The 22468-nt window shown below is 47.5% G+C and overlaps 1 protein-coding gene across 5 annotated transcripts in view; it reads left to right on the top strand.

Annotated features, from left to right (window-relative positions):
* The window catches only part of LOC148039587 (Transducin/WD40 repeat-like superfamily protein), a 174787-nt gene that overhangs the window by 129884 nt on the left and 22435 nt on the right, over positions 1-22468 (top strand). For 4 of the 5 annotated variants that reach the window (XM_087692058.1, XM_087692055.1, XM_087692062.1 and 1 more), the window contains one exon: positions 15407-15527. The exons of the other annotated variant lie outside the window; for it this stretch is intronic. In XM_087692058.1, the coding sequence (XP_087548184.1) occupies positions 15407-15527 (121 nt within the window). The remainder of the gene's footprint in view (positions 1-15406; positions 15528-22468) is intronic. 5 annotated transcript variants of the gene reach the window in all.

The raw sequence follows: 22468 nt of genomic DNA, 5'->3' as shown, positions 1-22468 counted from the left end.
TCATAATGGGAGCCTTATATCTTAGAGTAACATGAATCATTGGCGGCACCTTATGAGGGTGGGGTATCGAGCATATTTAATAGTTGATACTGATATTATTATGTGCAAATGACTTTGTTCTTATTTCAAATTCACTAGAGGAATTGTAGTACCACCTAGATGCTTTGCATGTCTTTTGTAGAGACAAAGATCTCATAGTAAACCTTGGGAAGACCAAAACCATGGTCTTCAATACTTCAGTAGCATGGGTGACTAGATCCATATACTAATTCACATTTGGAGAAGACATAGTGGAGCATGTGAGAGAATATGTTTATTTGGGAGTCACCTTCTCTAGCCCACGATTTACGTTGAGGGGCATCGGAGGCATATCTAGCACAAGGCTATGTTTCACTAGGGGCACTTTAGAGTCAATGTGCTTACATACAGTTCCGGGAGCCTTTTTTCTTGCAAGTAAAATGTGGCCGATTACAACGGAGTGCTCATGCTCGACAGACTAGTTGGAGCTTATGTAAAGTCACAAATACATCACATATACAAGCCTCTCAAGGCGGTTTGGGGGGGATGGGGACAAGAAGCCATGGAGGGGGGGTGTAACGCCATCTGGGATTGCTTGTCTGCATCATGAACAGGTCGTCCTGGTCTCCCCAGGTGCATAGGAAGTGAAAACGGAGCTCGTGACAAGCTCAAGACTCGCCCTGCATCTGGTTTCACCGACCGCGGAGGGAGTGGATGATGGAGGTCCAAAGCTCTGCCAAAGTCGCCAATACTGAAAGGCTCTCCCACCACCCCCACCCCCCCCCCCCCCCCCCCCCAAAAAAAAAAAAACCTCCTGGTAGCACTCCTTCTAGATGTGCCATCCAGTAAGACTTCGTACGATCTCCCATACCTCCAAGCGGTCTGTTGTGTTCTCTAGTACCTGGCGGTTGGGTAAAGTCTCCAAGCCAACCACTGCGCAAGACCTAGCCTCAATGATGAAAATCGTGTCTTGCATCTCGGCCTCTTACAAAAGGTGACGGCCCTAGTTGACTGCCTACCTTGCAGAAAGCTCTCCATGAGATACATCCAAGGCTGGATGCTAGACAACAGAGAATGCGGCATGCTCCTCTCCACACGAGCTGTGCCGCCTCGCATGACTAAAGGCAACGCTTTGGAGTTTTCAGAAGTTGCTGTGTGCAGCATTTATACTTTCCATCTTGTTGCATCTGGGCTAGCCAAATCCCCACCGCCAGACCTCCATGTGCCAAAAGCCATAAGAAATACGATACCCTCCTCGGCCTCCAATTGTCCCGTAGGTGGCACCAGAAAGTTCGACGGAAGGCATCTGTGATGTTGTGCTCTGCTCAGTATCTACTACGTGAAGGCGCCCAGTCCATGTCCTCTTGCATCAATACATGTCTGCCAATACTGGCTATGTACTCCAAGAACCTCGGTGGCTTCTTAGTGACCGTAGTGGCCGGCCATAGCCACTCTCCAAGGTCCCACTCCAGCTCATCAAGTGGCATGCTTTCCCATATCCATAGGTGCCACTCTCGAAACTCCTCCCAGAACACATAAGGGTCAAGACGCCAAGTCTTCCCCTAAAGACCAACCACACGAATCCTCCTCCACGGAAGGACAAAGATCTCCTCATCTTGCTGCCCTATGTCAAGGACCAAACGCCCCCCCTCCTACATGGTGAAGAAAGTCTCGTAGGGGGCGCGGCCCACTCTTCTTGTCACCTGTAGGGGGATACCTGTTGGTGAAAATCTAGCGGCCTATACCTCGCTAGGCTCTACCAGCCATAGTTGTCAGGTATGAAAGGTACGATATGGTACGGTACGATAAAATATGGTACTAAATGGTACCTTAAGATTTTATAAGGTACAGTACGATATTAGTACGATTTTTTTTTTAATTATTTTGTACTAAATATAATAGAATAGATATTTCAAGTCTAAATAGCAATGCTATTAGAGTATATAAGATGAGTACTTGAGGGTAACATGCCAAAACCTAATGCTGCATGTGCAACATGCGCTAATGCTACCTACAACTTATAGCTACATAGATGGGAGTGGATGCATCATACATGCATGATCATACAAATAAGAGAAGTGCGGGCTTGAGAGAGAGAAGATTGAGAGAAATTGTTTGAATCTCAAATAACGTAATCTCATGGGAGAATCATATTAATATAAAGAGCATTTAGCTCAAAGTGCAGTTCGAATGGGAAAGATATATCCATTAAGTTGGTACCTTATGGTACTAATACGTAAGGTACGGTACCTAAAGTATGGTATAGTATCAAACCTTTCGTACGTGGTACTAGTGCAGCTATGGTTGAGAGAGCAGAAGAGGCTACACACACACACACACACACAGAGAGAGAGAGAGAGAGAGAGAGAGAGAGAGAGAGAGAGAGAGAGAGAGAGAGAGGCTTGGGGGAGCAATAAGAAAGAAAGAAGAAAAAAAAAAGAAAGGAGAAAGAAAAAAAGAAAGTTGTAGACTTGAAGGAGAGTGGCCAAAACGTGTCTATTTTTTCGTACTAAATTGTACGGATATGTATCCTGCCATACACTACCGTACGGATCAGTTCGGACTCCATACTACATACTGAGACAACCCTGCTACCGACTCTCGTATCGGGGGGTCAAGCCACTCCTGAGGTATCGCTGCGTCAATCTCCCTTCTCCTCAGCTCAACTCCTCTTTGACACCCTGATGCTTGCTGCAACACCTCCTAGTCCACCATCTTGTACACCTCCCACCATGTCCTAATGATACGAGCAGGGCCGGCCTCCCAACCAGCCCACTGGATGTGGGGGCACTCGCCAATCTGTATCCCATCCCGATCTCTGACCTGGGGGTTCTAGATCACCGGTTAGCGGTCTATCTTCTCCTAGCAACCTGGAGGGCTCTAAATTAGGGCCTTGCGGAGGCCTTACCACACATGAAGTAGGCTACAGAGGAAGGAAGATCTGGGGGATGTAATCTGGGCCGTCGTGAAGATTCATCTCAAGGACGGCCCCCAGTCACCACCAAGCCTCGGTCTGCACTCTTGGAGACCCTCTTGCAGTAGGACCTTTCAGGTCTGCCCTCCTAGTGTGAGCCTGCGGACTACTAGCTTGCCCAAAAGGGCCAGGCTCTGGAACTTTGGGTCTATGATTCCAAGTCCTCCCTCAGACCGATGCCGGATGATGGTCGCCCACACCACCTTGGCCCGAGAATCCTTGGAACCGTTTGACCCGGCCCAAAGAAAATTCCGCACTAGGCGGCGAAGCTGAACTACACAAGACGAGTAAAAGCACCAACACAAGGCGATGTACCAAGCCGTCGCTAGGAGCACCTGGTTGACCACCAAGCCTCGGCCCGCTAAGGAAGGGTGGGTAGTACTCCAGTAGGTGAGCTTCCACCTGATAGAGTCGAGGACTGGAAGAAAGTGTTGGGTAGAAATGATGTGGAGTCCCACCTAGAACCCTAGGTATTGGACAGTTAGCCCTCTACACACCCATCTGAATCCCAAGTGGACGCCCCACTCTGTGCTAGAGTAGTTCGGGTCTGTAAGGAAACCAACCGACTTTTGCTTGTTGATTTTCACTCCTGCTGCAGTGCAAAATACCTTCAAAGCTAGTCTCACTCTCTCCAGCATCAACTCATCGTCCTCTATATAAAGTGCGGTATCATTTGCATACTCTGAATCTAACAGCTTCGTCTCCTCTCTCACCGGAAGTCGAAGGCCACGTAGCCCGCTCACCTGTGACCTGAGGAAGTAAGACATCGCCTCTACAAAGAGTAGAAATAGATACGGGACCAGAGGAAAACCCTTCCGAAACGGTCTCTCCAACCGAAACTCCTGCCACCTATGAGAACCTTGCTGGTAGCTGATCTGTAAAGTGGAGAGACCTCGCGGATCCATGCCTAGGGGAAGCCCAACCTTACCATGGTGCCCTCCAAGAAGTCCCTGTCAACCGTGTCATAGGCTTTCTCAGAGTCCAGGAGAAGTACAGCCAATCCTTGACCACCGTGCTGGGCCCACTCAGTCACCTCAAAGAAGGTGAAGACATTGTCTAGGATGCTCCTATCTTGGACAAAACCTGTCTGTGTGTTGTGAATGATGTCTAGAAGAACGGGGCGGAGTTGACTACCGATCATCTTGGCCAGTGCCTTATACGCCATTGACAACAGGGTGATCGGTCTCCACTGGGATAGCTCCAACCAGTCTCCCCCTCTGGGGAGGAGACTAACAAGACTTGTCAATAGACTCCCTAGCATCGGTCGTCCTGAACTGAAAATCTCCTGAAGGCCAGCAGTAGGGGGTCCTTCATCACCTCTCCTAGTAGGTAGTGAAGAAGGCCTTAGAAAGGCCATCCTCTCCTGGGCATTTCTGCCCCTGTCTTGTGCATGGAAAGCTTCCTCTAATTTCTTCTCTGTGAAGGGGTCTAGGAGGGAGCGTCCCATCTCTTCTGTGACGAGGGGCGGGATGTGGTCCTCCTCTAATTCCTTCTCTGTGAAGGGGTCTAGGAGGGAGCGTCCCATCTCTTTTGTGACGAGGGGCGGATGTGGTCCCACACCTGCTGTCTACTGTGTTGTCCTCTGGCTGAGATTCTCTCTTGCTGGAAAAGATGTCTGTAGTAGTTAGTGACAATCTCCATCACCTCATCTGGGCTAGAGCGAATCCTCCTATACTGATCTCGAAGGCTGTGTATTTGCTCTCCTAGGGTGCGGGGCTGATGTACCTAGAAAAACTCCCTACACATCGTGTTCGCCTTCTGTGCCCAAAAGGCTGCTGAGGTGCGGAAGGAAAACTCCGAGTGCTTGTCCTGGAGGCCGGCAAGGGCTGCCCATGCACGCACCTCCTGTGCGTAGAGAGTGGAATCCCCTGGTGCCTCTTGGAGTAGTCTTTGCGTGGCTGCTTGGTCTTGCAGGAGTGCTCTCTCCTCCTCCTAGCTCAGTTGCTTGGCCTGTAGGGCTGCCTCCTGGCAGATCCTGCTCGACTCGGCTAGGACCTCTGCAACCTCCTCTAGGATCTGGTCCCTCCTATCTCATTCCCTACTCTAGAGCTGCTCAATCTGCCTCTTCACCTTCTCCCTCGTGTAGACTGAGTTAGGGATCCGACAGGATCGTGGGTCCAGGGTTGAATCTGGGGCATCAAGTGTCAGGAGAACCGGGCAGTGATCAGACAAAGTGGTCCGGCCAATTGCCCTACCTAGCTTCCGCAAGAGCATCCCCACTCTCCCACATAAAACCTGTCCAACCGCTCCAACAAAACTCCACCCAGCCGCGTGTTTCCCCAAGAGAAGTCCAGCAACCTCTCCCTCCTATGGAAAGCTGGGTCTCTCCAAGCATCATGTACTCCTACTACAAGGAGGAAGACCTCCCATGCCTCCTGCTCCTCCCGAGCCATACCCTGGTAGTTTTGTGCCTCTGCCTTGCTGGCCCTCTAAGGCCTCTAGGTTGTTGAAGTCTCCTCCAATAATCTAGGAGTGCACCGCTGAGAGTCTTGCTGCGATCTCCACTCAGAACCTGCTCTGTGCCCTAACCTTAGTAGGGGCATAGACATTGAGGACTCCATGGCACAAGTCCCCAATATCCAATCTGATCCATAGAACCCTCCCTACCACAAACGTCTCGTGGTTATGTACACAGACGATGAGGCTTAGGCCAATAGAGGTGCATATGCCTCCACTCTTGCCGTGCGCACTGATGACGTACTCCCATTAAGTGTGAAAATTTCGTGGGAGTACCTTCCCTACCTGATGGGCCTGGGCAAGGGTGAGCTTGCGCTCTTGCAAAAGTAAGATGTCGATCCGTCTGTTGAGATAAAGGCCCGGTTTTAACCCCGCGTGTATAGTACATGCACATGGTACATGTGAATGCACCCTTTACGTGCCCTAAGTATAAATACATTTTATTCTTTGTGTACCAACACACTGTTGGTACACTCTAACCGAATCGTACTTTCACTCTACTCACTGACTCTTCAGCCGTCATACTCTCTCTTGCTCACTCCTACTCAACCTCCATCTCTCTTAGCTGTGCTCTTCACTCAACAATTGCACAAGTGGTATCAGAGCTTAAGGTTCTGTACATGCTCCCCAACGTCTTCCTAGTCGGGACAGACAACTAACAGGTGATACGCAGTCAACAAGTGAAGAAGACCAGCAGCCGAGTAGAAAATTGCTGGCGGCAACCAAGCAAGAGCAGTCCAAATGCGGACGGGAACCAATAGATAGGTCGTGACCAGCGTGGAGGCCAGGCGGCATGTGGAGACTAGGTGTGCGACTAGGTAGCGGGGTCTAGCAGCAACATGACGCAGGCGCACACGGGGGGGACCAAGGAGAAATTGACGGGTCCATCAGGTAGACGCATCGTCCGCGGGAAAGCAACGATTGACCAGCAAACGGAACCAGCGGCAGATGTCAATCGCATCAATCACACGACGATCAATGACCCCCCATCATTTTTCTAAAAATTAAAAAAAAAAACTTTAATTTTTCAATTACTTGCCTTGGCGGGTGTTCACACGCTGGAGGCACAGATCTCAAATTTGTGAAGATTCGAGCCAAAAATTTGGGGCTTTTCCCAGATTTGATATCGTTCATGCCTAGCAGTGATTTTCGAGTCAGAAATTGCAAACATTGCGAGTGGTGATCTCAATTAAATTGGTGATTTTACCAAATTTGTCAAAATTTTACTCTTTTGAGTTAAATTTCCTGACGTTGGATCCGAGAAATTTGGGGCTTTTCATGTGTTGGCAAAGTTTTGCTCAACTGGGTCAGATTGGCTGACATTTATGCAATTTTGGACTTGAAATTTTGGGGATTTGTACAGAATTTGGTAAATTTCTGCATTTTTGCCCATGTGGTGGCTGGTTCATGTACAAACAGCAGAGATTTACTTCTGATTGAGAAGAATAGCAGTGTATTTTGCTGGTTCAGCTTGTGCTTCTGCAGTTTAGTGCATTTACTCTTGTGTTCGTGATAAAATGGCTGCAACTTCTTCCAGTTCAGACATCAAAAGTTTGAACGGTTTGATGGTCATGGCTTTGACCTTTGGAAAGACCGTATGCATGGCATTTTGTTCCTAAAGGATTGTGAGGATGCTTTGCAGGAAGATAAACCCGCACTAATGTATGATGCAGATTGGGCCAGAGTAAGTAAAAAGGCTATGGCTTACATAAAAATGGGTGCCACTGATGACATTCTGACTGACATTAAGGGTTTAGGTATAGGTTATGCAATATGGGAGAAGCTGAAAACTACTTATGAGATCACCACACCTATTAATCAGGTGCATTTAATGCGCAAGTTGGTGAATATGCAACTAGATGAGTCAAAGCCTACAGTTGAGAGCACTTGAGTGCATTTACAGGGATTTTAAATCAGCTCAAAGATGCAAATTTGGGCTTTGATGATAAGTTGACATCGACATCTCTCTTAGTTGTGCTCTTTGCTCAACTACTGCTCAACACCATCTGGTGAGGGCAGGCTGCAACTCGTGCCGAACAATCAACTTCCTTGATCCACATGCCCCAGTGTAGTGGAGGCTATTTACATTCCAAGATGCAAGATGTAAACTCATAGGGAAACCTGTGACCGATCGAACAGGCATCTGTTCGGTGTAGAAGCTGCTGATGAAGATGAAGCTATGGGGCATGTGGATACGCTTTGCTGCAAGCCTGGATGGTGAGCTCCATTTCCCCATGTTGGCCCTCAGGCGGACCATGGGGGTGATAGATACTCCAAGTGGTACCACTAGGGCATCTCTCAACCAGGCTGAGAGACGTGACTCTATGCACTAGTAGAAACGGCCCGCTTGTGCCACGGGCTACTTGATCACATCCATCGGTACTCTCCACTGTGGAGGGGCTCGAAAGATGATGCTCAAATGTGGGACCTCGGCACCATCCCACCAGTTAATGTCCATCATGGAACCTGGCCACTGCTGGGAAAAGAGTGCTAGTCCTCTTCCCATCCATTGGGAGATGTGGTTTGCCACCTGATTCTTCATCTCCTCCTCTATCTCTGTCATTGTCCAGTCTCCTGTGTGAGAGATCTGAAGGAAGAAAGCATAGTTTGGTCCATCCAGTGGTGCTAGTAAATGGACCTTGCCGCTACTTGACTTGGATACCATGAAGATCCCCACCTCCAAAGGTAGTGGGAACTCTCTGCGCTCTGGAACTCTCAGGTAGGACCACGGACCACTACGAAAGAACTCCTATGGTAGCAGTTGTGCCTGTCTCAGGAAAGTGTGACGGGCGGCAGGGACAGATAAGTTGGTGGTTGTGTGGGGAAGGGGGGGGCTAGGCTGCTGGTGAGTGGAGGATGTTGGTGTATGGGGCTCCTCACCTCCTGTGGGAAGGGGGGGGATGATGGGCTTGTTGGGGGGGGGGGGGGGGGGGGGGGGGAAGGGTCACTTGTATTGGGTGAGGATCATGGGGGTTGATGTGGGAGAGATGGTGGGGAGGAGGAAGATCGAGGGATGGTCGGAGGTACGAGGCGGGTGTGGGGGGGGGGACGGTGGCTCTGGAGAAGGGGGCTATGGGCTAGAGTCAGGGGGGAACCGTGGGGGGGGGGGGGGGGCACCTGTATTGGGTGAGGATCATGGGGGCTGATCTGCGGGAGAGATGGTGGGGAGGAGGAAGATCGAGGGATGGTCGGAGGTATGAGGCGGGTGTGGGGGGGGACGGTGGCTCTGGAGAAGGGGGCTATGGGCTAGAGTCAGAGGGGAACCGTGGGGAGGAGGGGGGGCGTGGGTGTGGGGGTTGTGGGATCTTGGGTAAGGTAGCCTGTGATGCCTCCATGGGTAGTGGATGTGGAGGCCTGTGGTCCTACCGGGTGGGACGAGTAGGGGGGGCTGCGGGGTGCTCTGCCGGGGGGGGGGGGGGGGGGATGATGCTCGCCCTCCTGCTCCTTGCTATCGTGACTATGTCTGAGGTACTGATTGCGGCCCCCCCTCCTGTCTCCCTCTCTGTCATCTCTGAACCCGTGTAAAACCGTCAGCGTCCACCTGCGGGCCTGTCGACGGAGCTGCCTTGGCTTCGAAGCGCATGCACTCTGCTGCCTGATGCTCAAAAGTCATGGCAACATAGGCACTGCCCAGTCACAATAACCTGCTGCCTGAAAGAGTGTCCGCCTACCTTGATCTCCAGAAACTTTGGTATATTCTTTGTATCTTATACTACCACCCGTACCTTTGGGACTCCTGCGGTTGTCATTGCATCCGTGAAGGAGGCGGGAAGAACTGTGCCGAAGAGCCGTCCAAAGTCCTCCACTAATTGACGATACTCTATCATCGGTCCGCGAAAGAGTAAGGTAATCAGATGTCTAAGAAACCTATTATGGAGTACGAATGCCTCCACTGTGAAGCCACTGTACCAAGGAACCATGTAAATGCCCATGAGAACTACCTCCGCGATCTGCATTGTGCTAATGCGCAACGTGGAGTGAAGCCAATCCCGAAGCTAGGCCCTAGATGGAGTGTCCTACAACTTGACCAAAGATTGCTATTTCTTTCAGCTCCAGCTCTGTGGGCCGTGGCACAAACGGCTAAGAGCTGTTCCTCTCAAAAAGAGGACAATGCGCAAGGTGTTTGACTGGGGGGCACTTGCAAAATGCACCGGTGGGTGACCAGAGGTTTCCATGGCGCGTCTTTGCTAAGAACCTACCAATCACGCTGCTGTGCTACCGAGGGGGGTGGAAGTTGCTGCAGAGGGAGGGAGCAATTGGAGGGGAGGAGGGGGGGCGCATGCAATGGCAAGGAGGGTGGAAATGCTATTTTTTGATGGTGGGGGAGGTGCTAGACACCACTGAAGGCCGGCTCACAATGGGCACAGCGCGGGTGGTGGGTTTTCTTGACGAGGTTGGGGCCGCAGGGCAAAAGAGGCGGGGGATCAAGGCAAAGGAGGTGAGGGGACAGGGCGGAGGAGGCGGGGGATCAGGGCGGGGGGAGAGCTGGCACAAGCAGTAGGAGGGAGATAAAGGCAGGGGGGGGCAGGCCAAGGCAGAGCAATAGGAGGGGGTGGATGAGGCAGGGGCAGCGTGGGGGAGGTAGGCGGGGCAATGGCGAGGAACAGTGCACCACAGGGCAGTAGGCGGGGGGGGGGGGGGGGGGGGGGGCTGGTACAATGGTGGGGGCAGAGCAACAGTGTGCGCGACGACAGGGATTGACTATGAAGTTTCAGCCCTGTAATTTGAAAGCTTGCAATTGCAGTGTGTAGTTCGAGCAGCCCCACACCAAACTATGGTTGTTTGACACCCTAGTCACACCTACACTTCTATATGGAGTAGAGGTATGGGGCTGTAGCTTGTACCAGAGGTGTCTCAGTCCACTCATTGATTAGATTGAAGCAAAGAGAGATTATTATAATGGTTGGGATAGCATGGAAAGGCCATTGATCATGATGATAGCATGTATGATTAGGAGTAAGCCTTGCACCCCACATCCCATTGTTAGAGTAGAGATGGGCGCAGCATCTATAGTCATGGAGGCACTCTTCAGGGCAGTGACCTTTTGGCACAGATTATGGGATCTCCCATGTCATAGTTACTCCAGATTGGCACTAACTTCTTCTAGAAAACCAGCAATAGAGGGTGAGGACTGTTGGTTTTCACAAATGACCATCTGGATGAGCCTATATTTAACCGCCCTCCGCCTTTTGACTTCAACCTTGACCACCACCCTACATTTCCTCTTAGCGAATCAGAGCTGAACCAATTGATCATAGCTGATATCTTGAGGATTGAGACAGCGAGGACATGGATCCACCCACCACTCTCTCTAGGATTGAGGATGGAGTTCCACCAAAGTCACTTCTTATGTCTCTCTGATGATGGATTCACTATTCGGCTACCATACGGATACCCATCTCTCCCATAACATATGGCTGCTATCGGACAGATTCATACCTCCTCTCATAGACTACAAATGGAGACAGGTAGATGGATAGATACTCCAGCAAAGAATAGGACTTGCTTGCTTTGTAGCCAAGAGCTTGAGACAGAAGAGCATTACATATGCAGAGGTACAATATACCATGAATTATGAGGACGGTACCACTACCTCTTTCGTGACAGTTTTGGACTTCTTCGTCGTGTCATGGAGTGCGAGGACTAGAGATGCGTAGGTCTTTTGCTCTTGGAGCTCTAGAGGTGTTGCACATCACTACTGCGAGACAAGAGACCAACTCACCCAGAGGGACCCACGTAGAGAGCAGTGACTAGTTTTTTTCACAAATCTGACCTATTGACATTACTAGCCTTGTAGGGATAGAACCACCCCACCAAACACCTCCCATTCCACGCCATGAGGTCACATTGGATAGAGCCATTTCACTTTGTCAAGCATGAGGACCTTGTCTACCAAGACCACGTCCGAGGAGATTGCACCACAGTCCTATCAGAGCCATTATCCTGAGACACCGAAGACTCACTACCAAGCATATCAATGAGCAGTTAGGGATCTCATCATAGCTGAGATCATGTGTAGACCTTGAGATCAACTACAGTCTACAGTCCTCACCACATTTTTTTGTACATAGTTTTGTCATATTTGTGTCTCTTTTTCTTTCTACTGATGGGACAACACTAGACATGGTTTTCCTCTAGCACAATCCCATCATAAAGTTATTTCTTAGTATTGTTTCATTGGCCACTTACTTATTTTAATGTTATCTTCACCTTGCTAATGAGATGACATTAGACATGGATGTACTTTGGATTTTGTCTCATAGGCCACATTGGCCTTATGTAGACGTTAATCTCTCTCTCTCTATATATATATATATATCCAAGGACAGGGAGACCATGAGGGCTATTGCTACTACAGAGAGCATAGGGGATTAGGGCAGAACGACGACCTAGTGAATTTAGCAGGAGGAGGCCATACTCACACCAGTGAGAGGTCATCCAAATTCAGCAACATCATGAGATATACCTGGCCCATTGAGCTAGCACTTTCCCCCAGGTGCTTGTTCTAGTAGCCCCCACCCAGCTATCGCATTTTACATCCCCCTATACTCATTGGATGGTGTTGGATCTGCATGGCATCATTGTATCTCACATGCATATAGCTTCGTATCCCCAGATGAACATACTTATATCCGTTGAGGGCTTGCCTAGATGATGATATCTACACTTATTGCACATTTAGGCATGATTTTCATTTTCACTTTTCATTTTCATGATATCACAAGGATATTCCTTTGTACATGGATATGTCTCACAAGCCGATTTGGTCTTTAGTAGGCATTAATATATCTTACTCTCTCTTTTCTTTTTGTAAAAGATAATTGTATTAATTATGAAAAGAACTACAAAATTACAAGACATAGGATGGCTCTAGGCCATCATGTGTAATATTAGAGACATCATAGTGAAGGTACAAAGGAAGTAGAGTGACTAAAGGGGGGCAAAAGAAACTGCAGTGTGCCAAGCAAGCAAATCTTGTCTAGGGAGAATATCTATTAACTCAATGAAGTCTAGCTGCCAATGAAGAAGCCCTTTCAAGCGGGCTATATGACTCTACACGCCCAAGGAAGCATCAAAGATGAATGCATTCCTCATGGTCCATATATGTCAACAATCCCAAAAGTGCAAGAAAGGAAAGAGCACTTTCATATCCACCTACACGGGGCCCACAAACTTGGGATGTCCAAAGACCCAATCCTTTGGAAGCATTGGTAGCCCAAGCACTTGTAACCAAATGGCCGATAGTGACCAAACCTTCCTCATGACCGAGCAAGGCAAGGAGTTTCGACCGATGTTTGATAAACAAAGTAGCAACTATTGGAAATCCTTTGCTTGGAGAGTGCCAAGGCAAGGGGAAGCGTACCAATCAACATTTGCCAAATGAAAACCTTGGATTTGTAAGGCGTTTTGTTAAGCCAGCTCGTCATCACCACTGATTTCCACCATGCTTGGCATTTCTAGAGACCCCGCGTGGTATTATTGCCTTTCTAGGCAAGCCAGTTCTTATTATGAATAAGTAAATGATATATTTGATTTGTGGAAGAATGACCCAAAAGGAGTTTGCCATTAATCAACCAATCTTTCCAAGGGGCCTCCTGGTCCAAAGAGGGGAGAGGTTGCATGGCCCATAAAGAGATGGAGATGGCATGCCGCATTCCACAAATTGCGGTAGCCTCTGGGGACATGAAAGTAGCATTGGGCTGATTTGAAGGATATAACAGCCCCATTGACAGGTAGAAGAGCATCAACAATAGTGACAACTCCCAGGCACGCCATCCTATTCAACATCGGCCTTTGTTCCTTTTTGGCTTGCTAGGAGAGCAGCTTTGAAACTGCCAGCACTACCGCTCTTAGGGAGTTAGCCGCCTCCTGATCCAAAGGTGGGTACCAAGAAGATTTTGCAAGGACCAATCTCTAGGAGTGGACCAAATGATTGAATAGCATAGAAAACTAGATAGGTAGGCTGTTCAGCATTGAGCACATGCCACCACGAGGGTCGTATGAAATCATCAGTATCATGATTGTTTGCGCTATTTATAATATCTTCCCCCCCCCCCCCCCCTCTTGCAGCCTCTCTTTCCTTCCCCAACTTGAGGCTTAAGGTGAATTCATTCACAATCCATTAGGCCAACCAACCTTTGCAAGATAGCCATAGCCTAGTTTTGTCCATGCTTTACTAAGCTTATACGCATTTGTTTGCATTGTGCTTCCTCCGGCTCGCCCTCACCTTCATCTAATTAGATATTATTATGAAGGTGTCACACCAAGCCTTTAGAGGTTGAGGGCATGCTTGAATAGAGAAAATCTGTTACCTAATAGAAACTTTTTCTGTAGCATAGCTAGTTGTTTTTAATTTTCATTGTTCTAGAGTCAAGACAACATTGTCAAATGTACTCATTTCTTTGTCTCATAGGCTATTCTGCCTTTTTGGAGATGTAGATACTTTTTTCTTTATTTTCTCTATGCTACCTCCTGTCTCTCAATACACCATCTCTGTTGCACTTTCTCTCTCATATTTAGTCAAGGTTTGTTGCCTCCTTAATCCTTGTAAGAATTCTGACGTTTCCATATCCTGGGTACTATCCTGGGTAGCCTACTGCAAGATGCCCAATCATCCTTTATGTAGAAGACCAAAGTAGGAGACTAGCTATACCATGAGCAGAAGGAATCCTAATCATTTGAGAAAGGATGTGGATAGACCCATTAGGAATGGTGACCTAATTGAGGTATCAAGGGGGACCCTTCGAGACTACATTTGCAAACGTCTTATAGCTGTGGATAACGTGTTCCAATGCACTACCAATCTCAAGCAAGTAGGGTAGTAACTTACTCATTGCTGTGCACAGGAGGGTGGCTGTCGGCAGGCCAAAGACGTTGTCTCAAGGGCCATCACTTTGTCCTTGAGGGATCGCTGTCTGGAGAAAAGTGGATAGGCAGGAAAACTTCGGTCAAGGTGTGTAGAGGGCTGCATTGAATTATCATGGTGGTAGCTGAGGACCCAGCTGCTATCCTGCGAGTCTCACTCGGTCCTTCAGTTTGATTTGCTGATTGTCTTGGACCTCGTGTGCTTCTAGGGGCAGCTGGGCTGAATCCATGTGCATCCAGAGGGCAAGATAGAAAAACTGGAGAGAGAAGAGGCTTGGGCGAAGAAGTGAAGAAGGGCACCCACCATGGAGGAAGAAGCCGAGGATGCTGCCATAGTTGGACAAAAGGACGCTGCTGCAAGGAAGGACTGCTGTGGTAGGCTGAGTGAGCAGCTGGAGCAGGGAGTAGAGGTAGGGGGAGAACTGAGTGCTGGAGGGGAAGACAGATGCAGGAGGCTGTGGTGGCACAGAAAGCAGAGTGGTGGTGCCAGGCAGCAGTAGTGGGCGGCAGCAGCAGAAAGCAGAGGCAGGAAGCTGGGCAAAACAGGGAGCAGGGTGAGGCAGGAGATGGGGTGGCAGGGTGGGAGATTGTCACAGGATGGCAATCAGGGAGCAACAGGCAGGTGATGCTGCCTGGCAGGGGTGACGGGAGGGTGCAGGCAGGTTGGGGGGTTCCAGCAGGCAGCGGTGTCAAATGCCCAGGGGCCAGATGAATAGTCATGTCAGTCATGCTGGTTATCAGTTCTCGACTTCCTTGGTTTCTTCTATTTGAGACACTACAAGGAGACTATTCAAACAGCATTCACTATGATTTTTGCAAGGCATTCATCTCCCAACTTAGTTGCTGCTTTCTGAAGATTATCATGGTCGGTAACTACTTTCATGTGTATGTGGATTTGTTCATCAGGCACCACAATTTGTAGTGGCTATAAAGTAATAATGCCCAAACCTATGCTGGTCCTTCTCTGCATTTTCTAAATTCCACTGCATACAGAACCTTTTCTGTTGTGGTTATTACATTCATGCTTCTAGCTCTTTCTTTACCTTTACAGTGGAGATTCTAGAATTATTCTAAATGAGACACTTTCTACAGATTCAACTTTGGGACAGGCGCTTGATTGGAAAGGGATCTGTGCTGAAGTATGAAGGAAATTATAACACACATTCTATGGTTCAATTGTGGATTGATGCATCTGATTTATTGCTTGCCTCTGGTTAGTATCTTAGATATTCTGATTCTATGTATTCATATCCAATTGGTTAGTATCTTAGATATTCTGATTCTATGCATTCATGTCCAATCGGCTAAAATCTAAAGATAGCTTGCATAATTCCTGCAAATCTAAAAGATGCATTTTTCTGTGGAAAAATATTGTACCGGTTCATGTAAATGAGGAGCTCTGGTGAAAGTCTCCTCAGTGTGTAGGAAATCCTCTTGCCTACTGCTTGTGTCATCAGAGTCCTGCAAGCTTTCCCATCTACCTAAGAGAGTATCAATGATCTCTGTCCAAATGTGAGCAAGGGCTCCAGATCTCCAAAATAGAGATGTGTTGTTTCTCTATTGCTTCACTGTATCTCGCTGTCCAGGTATACCAAGCAATGATGCTACCAATGAGCTTCCATCTGTGAGATTGACCTGCAGTCCACTTAATATTAGATGAGTGGGAACAATTATCTTTTTTTCTTTTAAAGGAAAGAAGATTCTACTGAATATACCTCAGGAAAACCCCCAGAAGTTTAATACAAAGTACAAAATAATTCCTATGGAATACTTAGCACATGTTAATATTGTGGCTGAATAAACCACCAGTCAGCTGGGCTGTGATGCCGAGCCATATGTGACTCAAAGTGTAAGAAGGTGCCTCAGTGCCAAGTGCAAAGAAAATCATCTCTCCTTGTACATTAGAGTGACCCTGCAGTTTCTTCCACCTCCCTCGGAGTGTGTGGTTTATCTTTGTCCTTATACTAGAGAGATTCTTTGCAGCAGAGATGTTCGGTAGATGAATGACATGATTGAACCTCAGCCAAATGAACCGAGCAATAATGCTAGCAATCAGCTTCCATTTGTTGCAATGCCCCTTAGTCCATTCTGCTTGTGAGAACTGAGGCCTGGAAATCATGCCCAAGTATTGGCCAGCATGAGAAACGAGTGAGGTCCTGGAGATTCTCGTATTCACATGCTTGTGGGAACTGAGACCTGGGAATCATGGTCAAGTGTTGGCCAGCATGAGAAACAAGTGAGATCCTGGAGATTCTCGTATCCACATGCTGGGCCTCTCTCCATGGCCCAAGTGCTCCCTAGGTCACTACCATAGTCTCAGCGATACCATAAACGACCGTCTTGAGGGTTCTTCTTATAGACCATCCTCCTAGATTGATATCTTATAGGCCATTCTTCTTAGAAATCCTTATCCCCAGAGGTGAGGCATCTGCCCATGAGCCATGCTCTACTTCCAAAGAGGCAACCGTCTTGCCATCTAAGGGCCCTCCTCCAAACCTCTTGAGCCCTAGGGGCTCTCCTCCAAACCTCTTGAGCCCTAGGGAAATCCTAGTGTCATTAAGTCTCCTTAGACACCTTGCGACTTAAGTAAGCAGTTGGCCTTTGTTAGAGTCCCAACCAAGTTCCAACTTGTCTACAAGGCTCCTGAAACCAGCCTTCCTTTTGTGGATGGGTGCTAATTCCTTGATTACAACTTAGTTACAACGGTAACATTTATTACAAAACTGAGAAATGTAAAATAACTTATAATCTTGGACAATGGACACCGTGTTGATCCCAAAACTAGTGCCCCTTTCAGTATTTATTTAACTTAATTGAAGAAGAAGTTGATGTACAATGGGATTTTTCCAATCCCTTTTAGTATTCCAACTCCCCTTGCTATCCAAAATGACCAACACGTCTTCAATATAATTTGCCCCTTGATTTGGGCAATCAATTGGCCTTCACCCGCTTTGGTAGAGATGGAAAATGCCCCAAATTCATTGATTTTGTGGTCCCTCCACTTAAATTTGACTGAAAATAGCTTCAGCCCTATTGAATCCAAGTCTTGGAGCTTTCAATTTTTTGTACACTTCCCGAGGCTATTACTAAACCCTAATTTCTGCTGTAGATTAGGGTTTACAGTGGAGAAATTTAAAATTTCTTAACCTCTGGTGATCTCAATTCTATAATCTTTGGGAAGCAAGGCTATAGAATGGCTAGGAGATGAGAGAGAATGTTGAGGAGAGAGAAAATTTAGACTTTCTTTATGCAAGAACTAAAGAAATCCAATCATTTACTGCTGTCACCCTCTCCCAACAGCTTGTAGCTGCAAAGAATTGAAGAAAATTAGTCATTTACTGTTGTGCCCTATCTCAATAGCTTGTAGATGCAAAGAACTGAAGAAAATCAATCATTTACTGTAGCTGGTGCCTTGTCTCAACAGTCTATAGATATTGCGACCTATGCTATTGATTGGTCTTCTCCTACCCTTGTCTGCCTCAGAAGATCCTCCAATGGTTGCAAATCAAACCAATAGCATCTTCTCTCTCTCTCTTGCAGGTTGAATGTACTAAAATACCTCTCTCCAACCTCTAGAGACGTTTTCAGTCTTGCATGGGCATTTTTGACAAGTGGCGGCCTTCCTAAATGGTTTTTTCAACATTATCCATAATTAAATATTAATTTTTAATATTTAAATATTAAAATTTAATCTAATAATTATTTCGGTGCTTAGAAAAATAATCTAACTAGCCAATAATTAAATTAGCTTGGCAATTTTCATTTTTAAGTATCTCTGCACCATCTTTGACCATTAGATTGGTGTTAGGTATCATTAAATGTCACTTCTCTAGTGTCACCAACAACTAACACTTATGGTCAAATGAATGATTTAGACCAATAACTAGCATCAGATATCATCAAGTACCTGTGCGTCATAACTTACAACAACTTTTGCCTTTGTCATTTTCTTGGGTCCCGAGCTCATAAATTTACTCTAACCCCAATTGCACCTCATATGTGTAACATTTATTTTAACTATATAATTAAAAATTAATCCACATGTTAAGTGAGGTTTCAAAGATACATGTCCTCATGACAACCCTCCCCCTTAAAAGCCTTGTAATCGTCCTCGATTGCACTGCCTGATGTATCAAAAGCAAAATAGTAGACTAAAATTTCCACAAGGCATCATAGTTAACACAACATTGCGCACTATTGCTCGACCATTCCATATGCCCAACACATGCTGAAAATTACCAGCCAACATAACATAACATAAAACTCATCAAGAATCTCTAAAACATTGCTACATTATCATGTGGCATGTCTGTTTCTTATGAGCTCAACTCATCTTGCAAAACCAAACCATAGCATAGCATAACCAAGCATAAACCATGGCTAAAACATCAATGGTATCATAACTTGTATCGTTGTTCATAAAACTTGTAGGAGCTTTCGCTCAACCGCCAAGACCCACAGACCGCTTATTGTTTCAAGCATTCCAAGCGAGCTCTAATGGCTACCTCTCACATAGTCGACGCGCCATCGATCCTACAAGTGTAGTGAGCTTACCTTAATGCCGATATGAGTTGCCTTCTCTCTCGTGCACTCCGGTAGCTTCACCATCCTAGATGCTAGCTCAAGCATCCTCAAGCCTCCTCCATCTCCAAGCTCCATCCACCATGGCCGCGCGCGCAAGATAAGAAAAGAGAAGAGAAGAGAAGAGGAGATGGTGAAGAGCTTTACCCTCTTGATTCCTCACTCCCACTCACTCACTCCCTCACACTCTCACACTCCCTCTCTCAAGAGCACACACAAGCAAGGAGAGGTGAAGAAGAGAAGAAGAGAAAAGCTCTTGTTGGGCACACACCAAAGAATGAGCTTTCATTCACTTTTTGAACTTTATATATACAAACCCTAAAACCCCATGGACACCCATCCCTTTTTACATAACCGGCCATTGTGGCAAGGTCCCTATTTCTAATTCCCTCTTTTTGCTTCATGCTCTAGGCCTATATTCGACTATTCTTTTACAAGTGGCACAGGAGGAAGCCTGGCGCTCTTTTATAAGAGTTTTTGGAGTTTTTGAGGCGCCTTTTATTTAAAACTACGCTTTTGGCCCCGGCTTAGCTTTAGAGGCCGCATGCATGTCTTTGCTCCTTTTCTATATTCTTTCCGCTTTTTCATTCATCCTTCCGCATTCTCAGCTTGGGGTTAATATTATCCCCCTCCGAGACGAGTGCCAGTATATGGCACTCTTGCCGACTGTTGGTGTTTAAGAGGCAGTTAGCAAAGCACTCGTGTGAGGGCAGGGCAATGTGTAAACTCCGGTGCTTGTGGAAGCGTGGTAGTAAGGTTTGTTGGAGAAGTCAAACGGACAGCGAGTGGTTGGCGAGGGCCTCCGAAGTTCGTGGTTGGTCGCGTTGGTGATGCTTGGAAGGACAATGTGTGGTGCTCCACCTAAGGAGGGGGGTGTCTATCATATTGTGTAGTGCATTGTGCTCATGCTGGTGGAATGGGGAGTTGGGTCTAACCACAGGGTAGCCTAGGTTTTTTCTGCACCACCTCCAACGACTCCTTTTCCTCTGGTCGGGTCGTGTCTAGTAATGTGTTCAAGAAGGCCTGTTGCTGGGCTCTGAAGGCTGTCTGGGCGGCGTCTGCTTTACTTTCTACAAGGATTTTTTCTTTCTCCACCAAAGCGAGGCGCCGTGCCAGTGTCTTCATCCATTTCTCGTTCTGCGCGGCCCATTCCTCTACTCTTTTGTTTATTCCTTCCATGCTCTCCCCCTGCTTCTGTGCTAGGGTTACGAGCTTCTGCTCCTGGGCTTTGAGTTCTCTACTCATATTCTCGTGCTCTTTCCTTCCGAGGTGCAGTTGATCGGTCATAGACTCGATCTCCTTTTGTTGTTGCTCCCTCTCTTGTCTTCTCTCCTCCTCTTTGGCATTTAGTTCCTCCATCATTTGCTCGATGTTGGCGGTTTTCGCCTCCAATTTCCCATGTTGCATTAAGAGGAGCTTGTATTCCCGCTGCATCTGCATCAGTTCTTAATTTTCATCCTCGAGCCGCTGTTTGTAGCTTTCTTCCATGTCTTCCTTGGCCTTTAATTCCTGCTTGAGGTCAAAGATGTGTCATTGTTGCATGGCTATTGTGCGGGTTTTCTCAAGCTGGAAGGCGGCTACTGACTCCTTTTCCGCCACCAACTCAACCACGGCCATCCTCTTTTCCTCCTTCGCCCTCTCCAATTGGAAGAGTAACTCGGCGACGTACTCGTCGTAACTAGCTGGTGGCGTCATTGTTGTGTGGGTTGGGGTGGTCGTTGGTTCCACTCTCCGACGCTTCTGGTCCTGTCTCGACTCAGCATCTGCGGCTGGTCTCTTTTGCCCCGTAGCCATGGTTTCTGTGCTCTTTCCCTGGGCCATTTCTTTACTAATAAAATATTACATCCAAGCCACGAAGTTGGAAACCTCCATGCTGGTGGGTATGCTAGGGGTGAGGATGGTTGGTTCTGTGGAGGGTGTCATGAGGGTGGGGATAGGATGGAGGAGGGCCTTGCCTTTGCCTTCCAAGACAGCAGGCGGCGTGACTTCTGGTACCTGCGTGCTAGAGCTAGGCCCTTCTTCCCTCAGCTAGCTCCAGGCTCCCGGATCATCAGCCCTGCACTGCTGCTCAATGGACCGACGTGTGGCTTCGGCCAAGTCCTCCTTCCTTCTTAGTTCCTCTTCTTCCTCCGCAGCTCTTTTTTGCCTTTCTTTTTCAGTTTCCTGTACTCTTCCTCCAGTTTCTCCTTTTCTTCTTGCTCTTCTCTTTTTTCTCTTCTCAGCCTCTTGTTTTGACGCCTTTTTAGCCCTCTTGACTTGTTCTGTTGTTTCTTCTTCTTCTCCCTCTCCTTGGCCTCCTTGAGGGATTGTCTTTTTGCATTTTCCAAATCCTCTTTCTTCTTCCTGCAGCCTTCATCCGGCTTATTTTTCTTATGCGCTGTCTTTTTCTTGGATTCCTTAACCTGCTTTTTGCTTGATTGCTCTTCTTGCCCCTGCCCTTCCTTATCAGTCTAGGTCCTGTTGCTAGACCTCTCTTGGTCCTGATGAGAGGGTGACCTGTCGGGTGTTTCTCCTTCCCCTTCTTCTGCATCCTGCGTCTCTTTCACTGCCTCCTGGATGAGCACAGTCAAAATGCTTCCATAGACAATGAACGAGGCCTTGGACGAGGCCTTTTTTTCCGTGGCCCTAGAAGCTGGAGACTCTCCTCCTGCGGGTGTGCCTCCTAAAGCCAGTGCTTTAGCCGCCTGGTCGATAGTTTTGCGTACATAGCCGTTCAGTCGACTTCATGCAGGGTATGAGCCACTACGTTCTCCAGCACAGGCACACTGATTCGGTGCATCAAGGTGTTGTAGCGCTGGCTGAAGAAGAGCGTGTGTACTAGTTTTGCCTACAATCTGGTTTCCGCATCAGGGATGTCCTGGATGCTGATGCCGTCATTTGTCAGCACGTCCTCCTTTCTCATCTTCAGCATGGTGTACACATCCCTCTTCTGCTTCTTCTCTATTTTTGGCTCCAGTCCCAATGCCTTCTCCACCAAGGCAGGGTTTAAGCGAACCTTTTTCAACGACTCTCCTGGCCGCTTTCTCCTTGGCCACCAAACCTTCTACGTTGTGAATGGTTCGAAACTTTAGCTGGTTGTAGGCACGGCTCTCTAGAGTGATGTTGTACTGCGCTCTTTCCTCTTCCGTGAACGGAAGTCGGTGGGCACGGTCTTGCTGCAACATCTTTTGTTCCTGTCATAAACCCCAGTTTCCCTTAGTGCTTTCAAATTAACAATTCGCAAGAAAAGTCATAGACTAAAAAGAAAAGACTCTATGTATTTATTGAATGAAAGCATTAAAATCCTATCCAATGTGGAGCCTTCCCTTTCAGCTTTAACTTTTTGCCCTTTATTTCAAAGTTCTCTTGATATTTTCCTACCTCGCTCGTTGTCTACGTGCTTATGCATTTTTCTTGATTTTCATTGGTTTTAATTGATCTCTTGATTCACCTCACTCCCCTTCCCTTCCCAGCTTGAGAAGAATCCTTACTAGGATCAAAGGTTTTGAAGGTTGAGGACCTTCGGCAATGGGTCTTAGGAGTCACCGGCATAGGAACCAAGTGTAAAAATCGGGGTTGCACTCTAACTGAGCT

This window comes from Lygodium microphyllum, chromosome 2 (genome assembly GCF_053477565.2).
Source record: "Lygodium microphyllum isolate KBCC chromosome 2, Lygodium_microphyllum_v1.1.10, whole genome shotgun sequence".
Taxonomy (NCBI): domain Eukaryota; kingdom Viridiplantae; phylum Streptophyta; class Polypodiopsida; order Schizaeales; family Lygodiaceae; genus Lygodium; species Lygodium microphyllum.
This window is presented reverse-complemented; position numbering and strand designations above follow the sequence as displayed.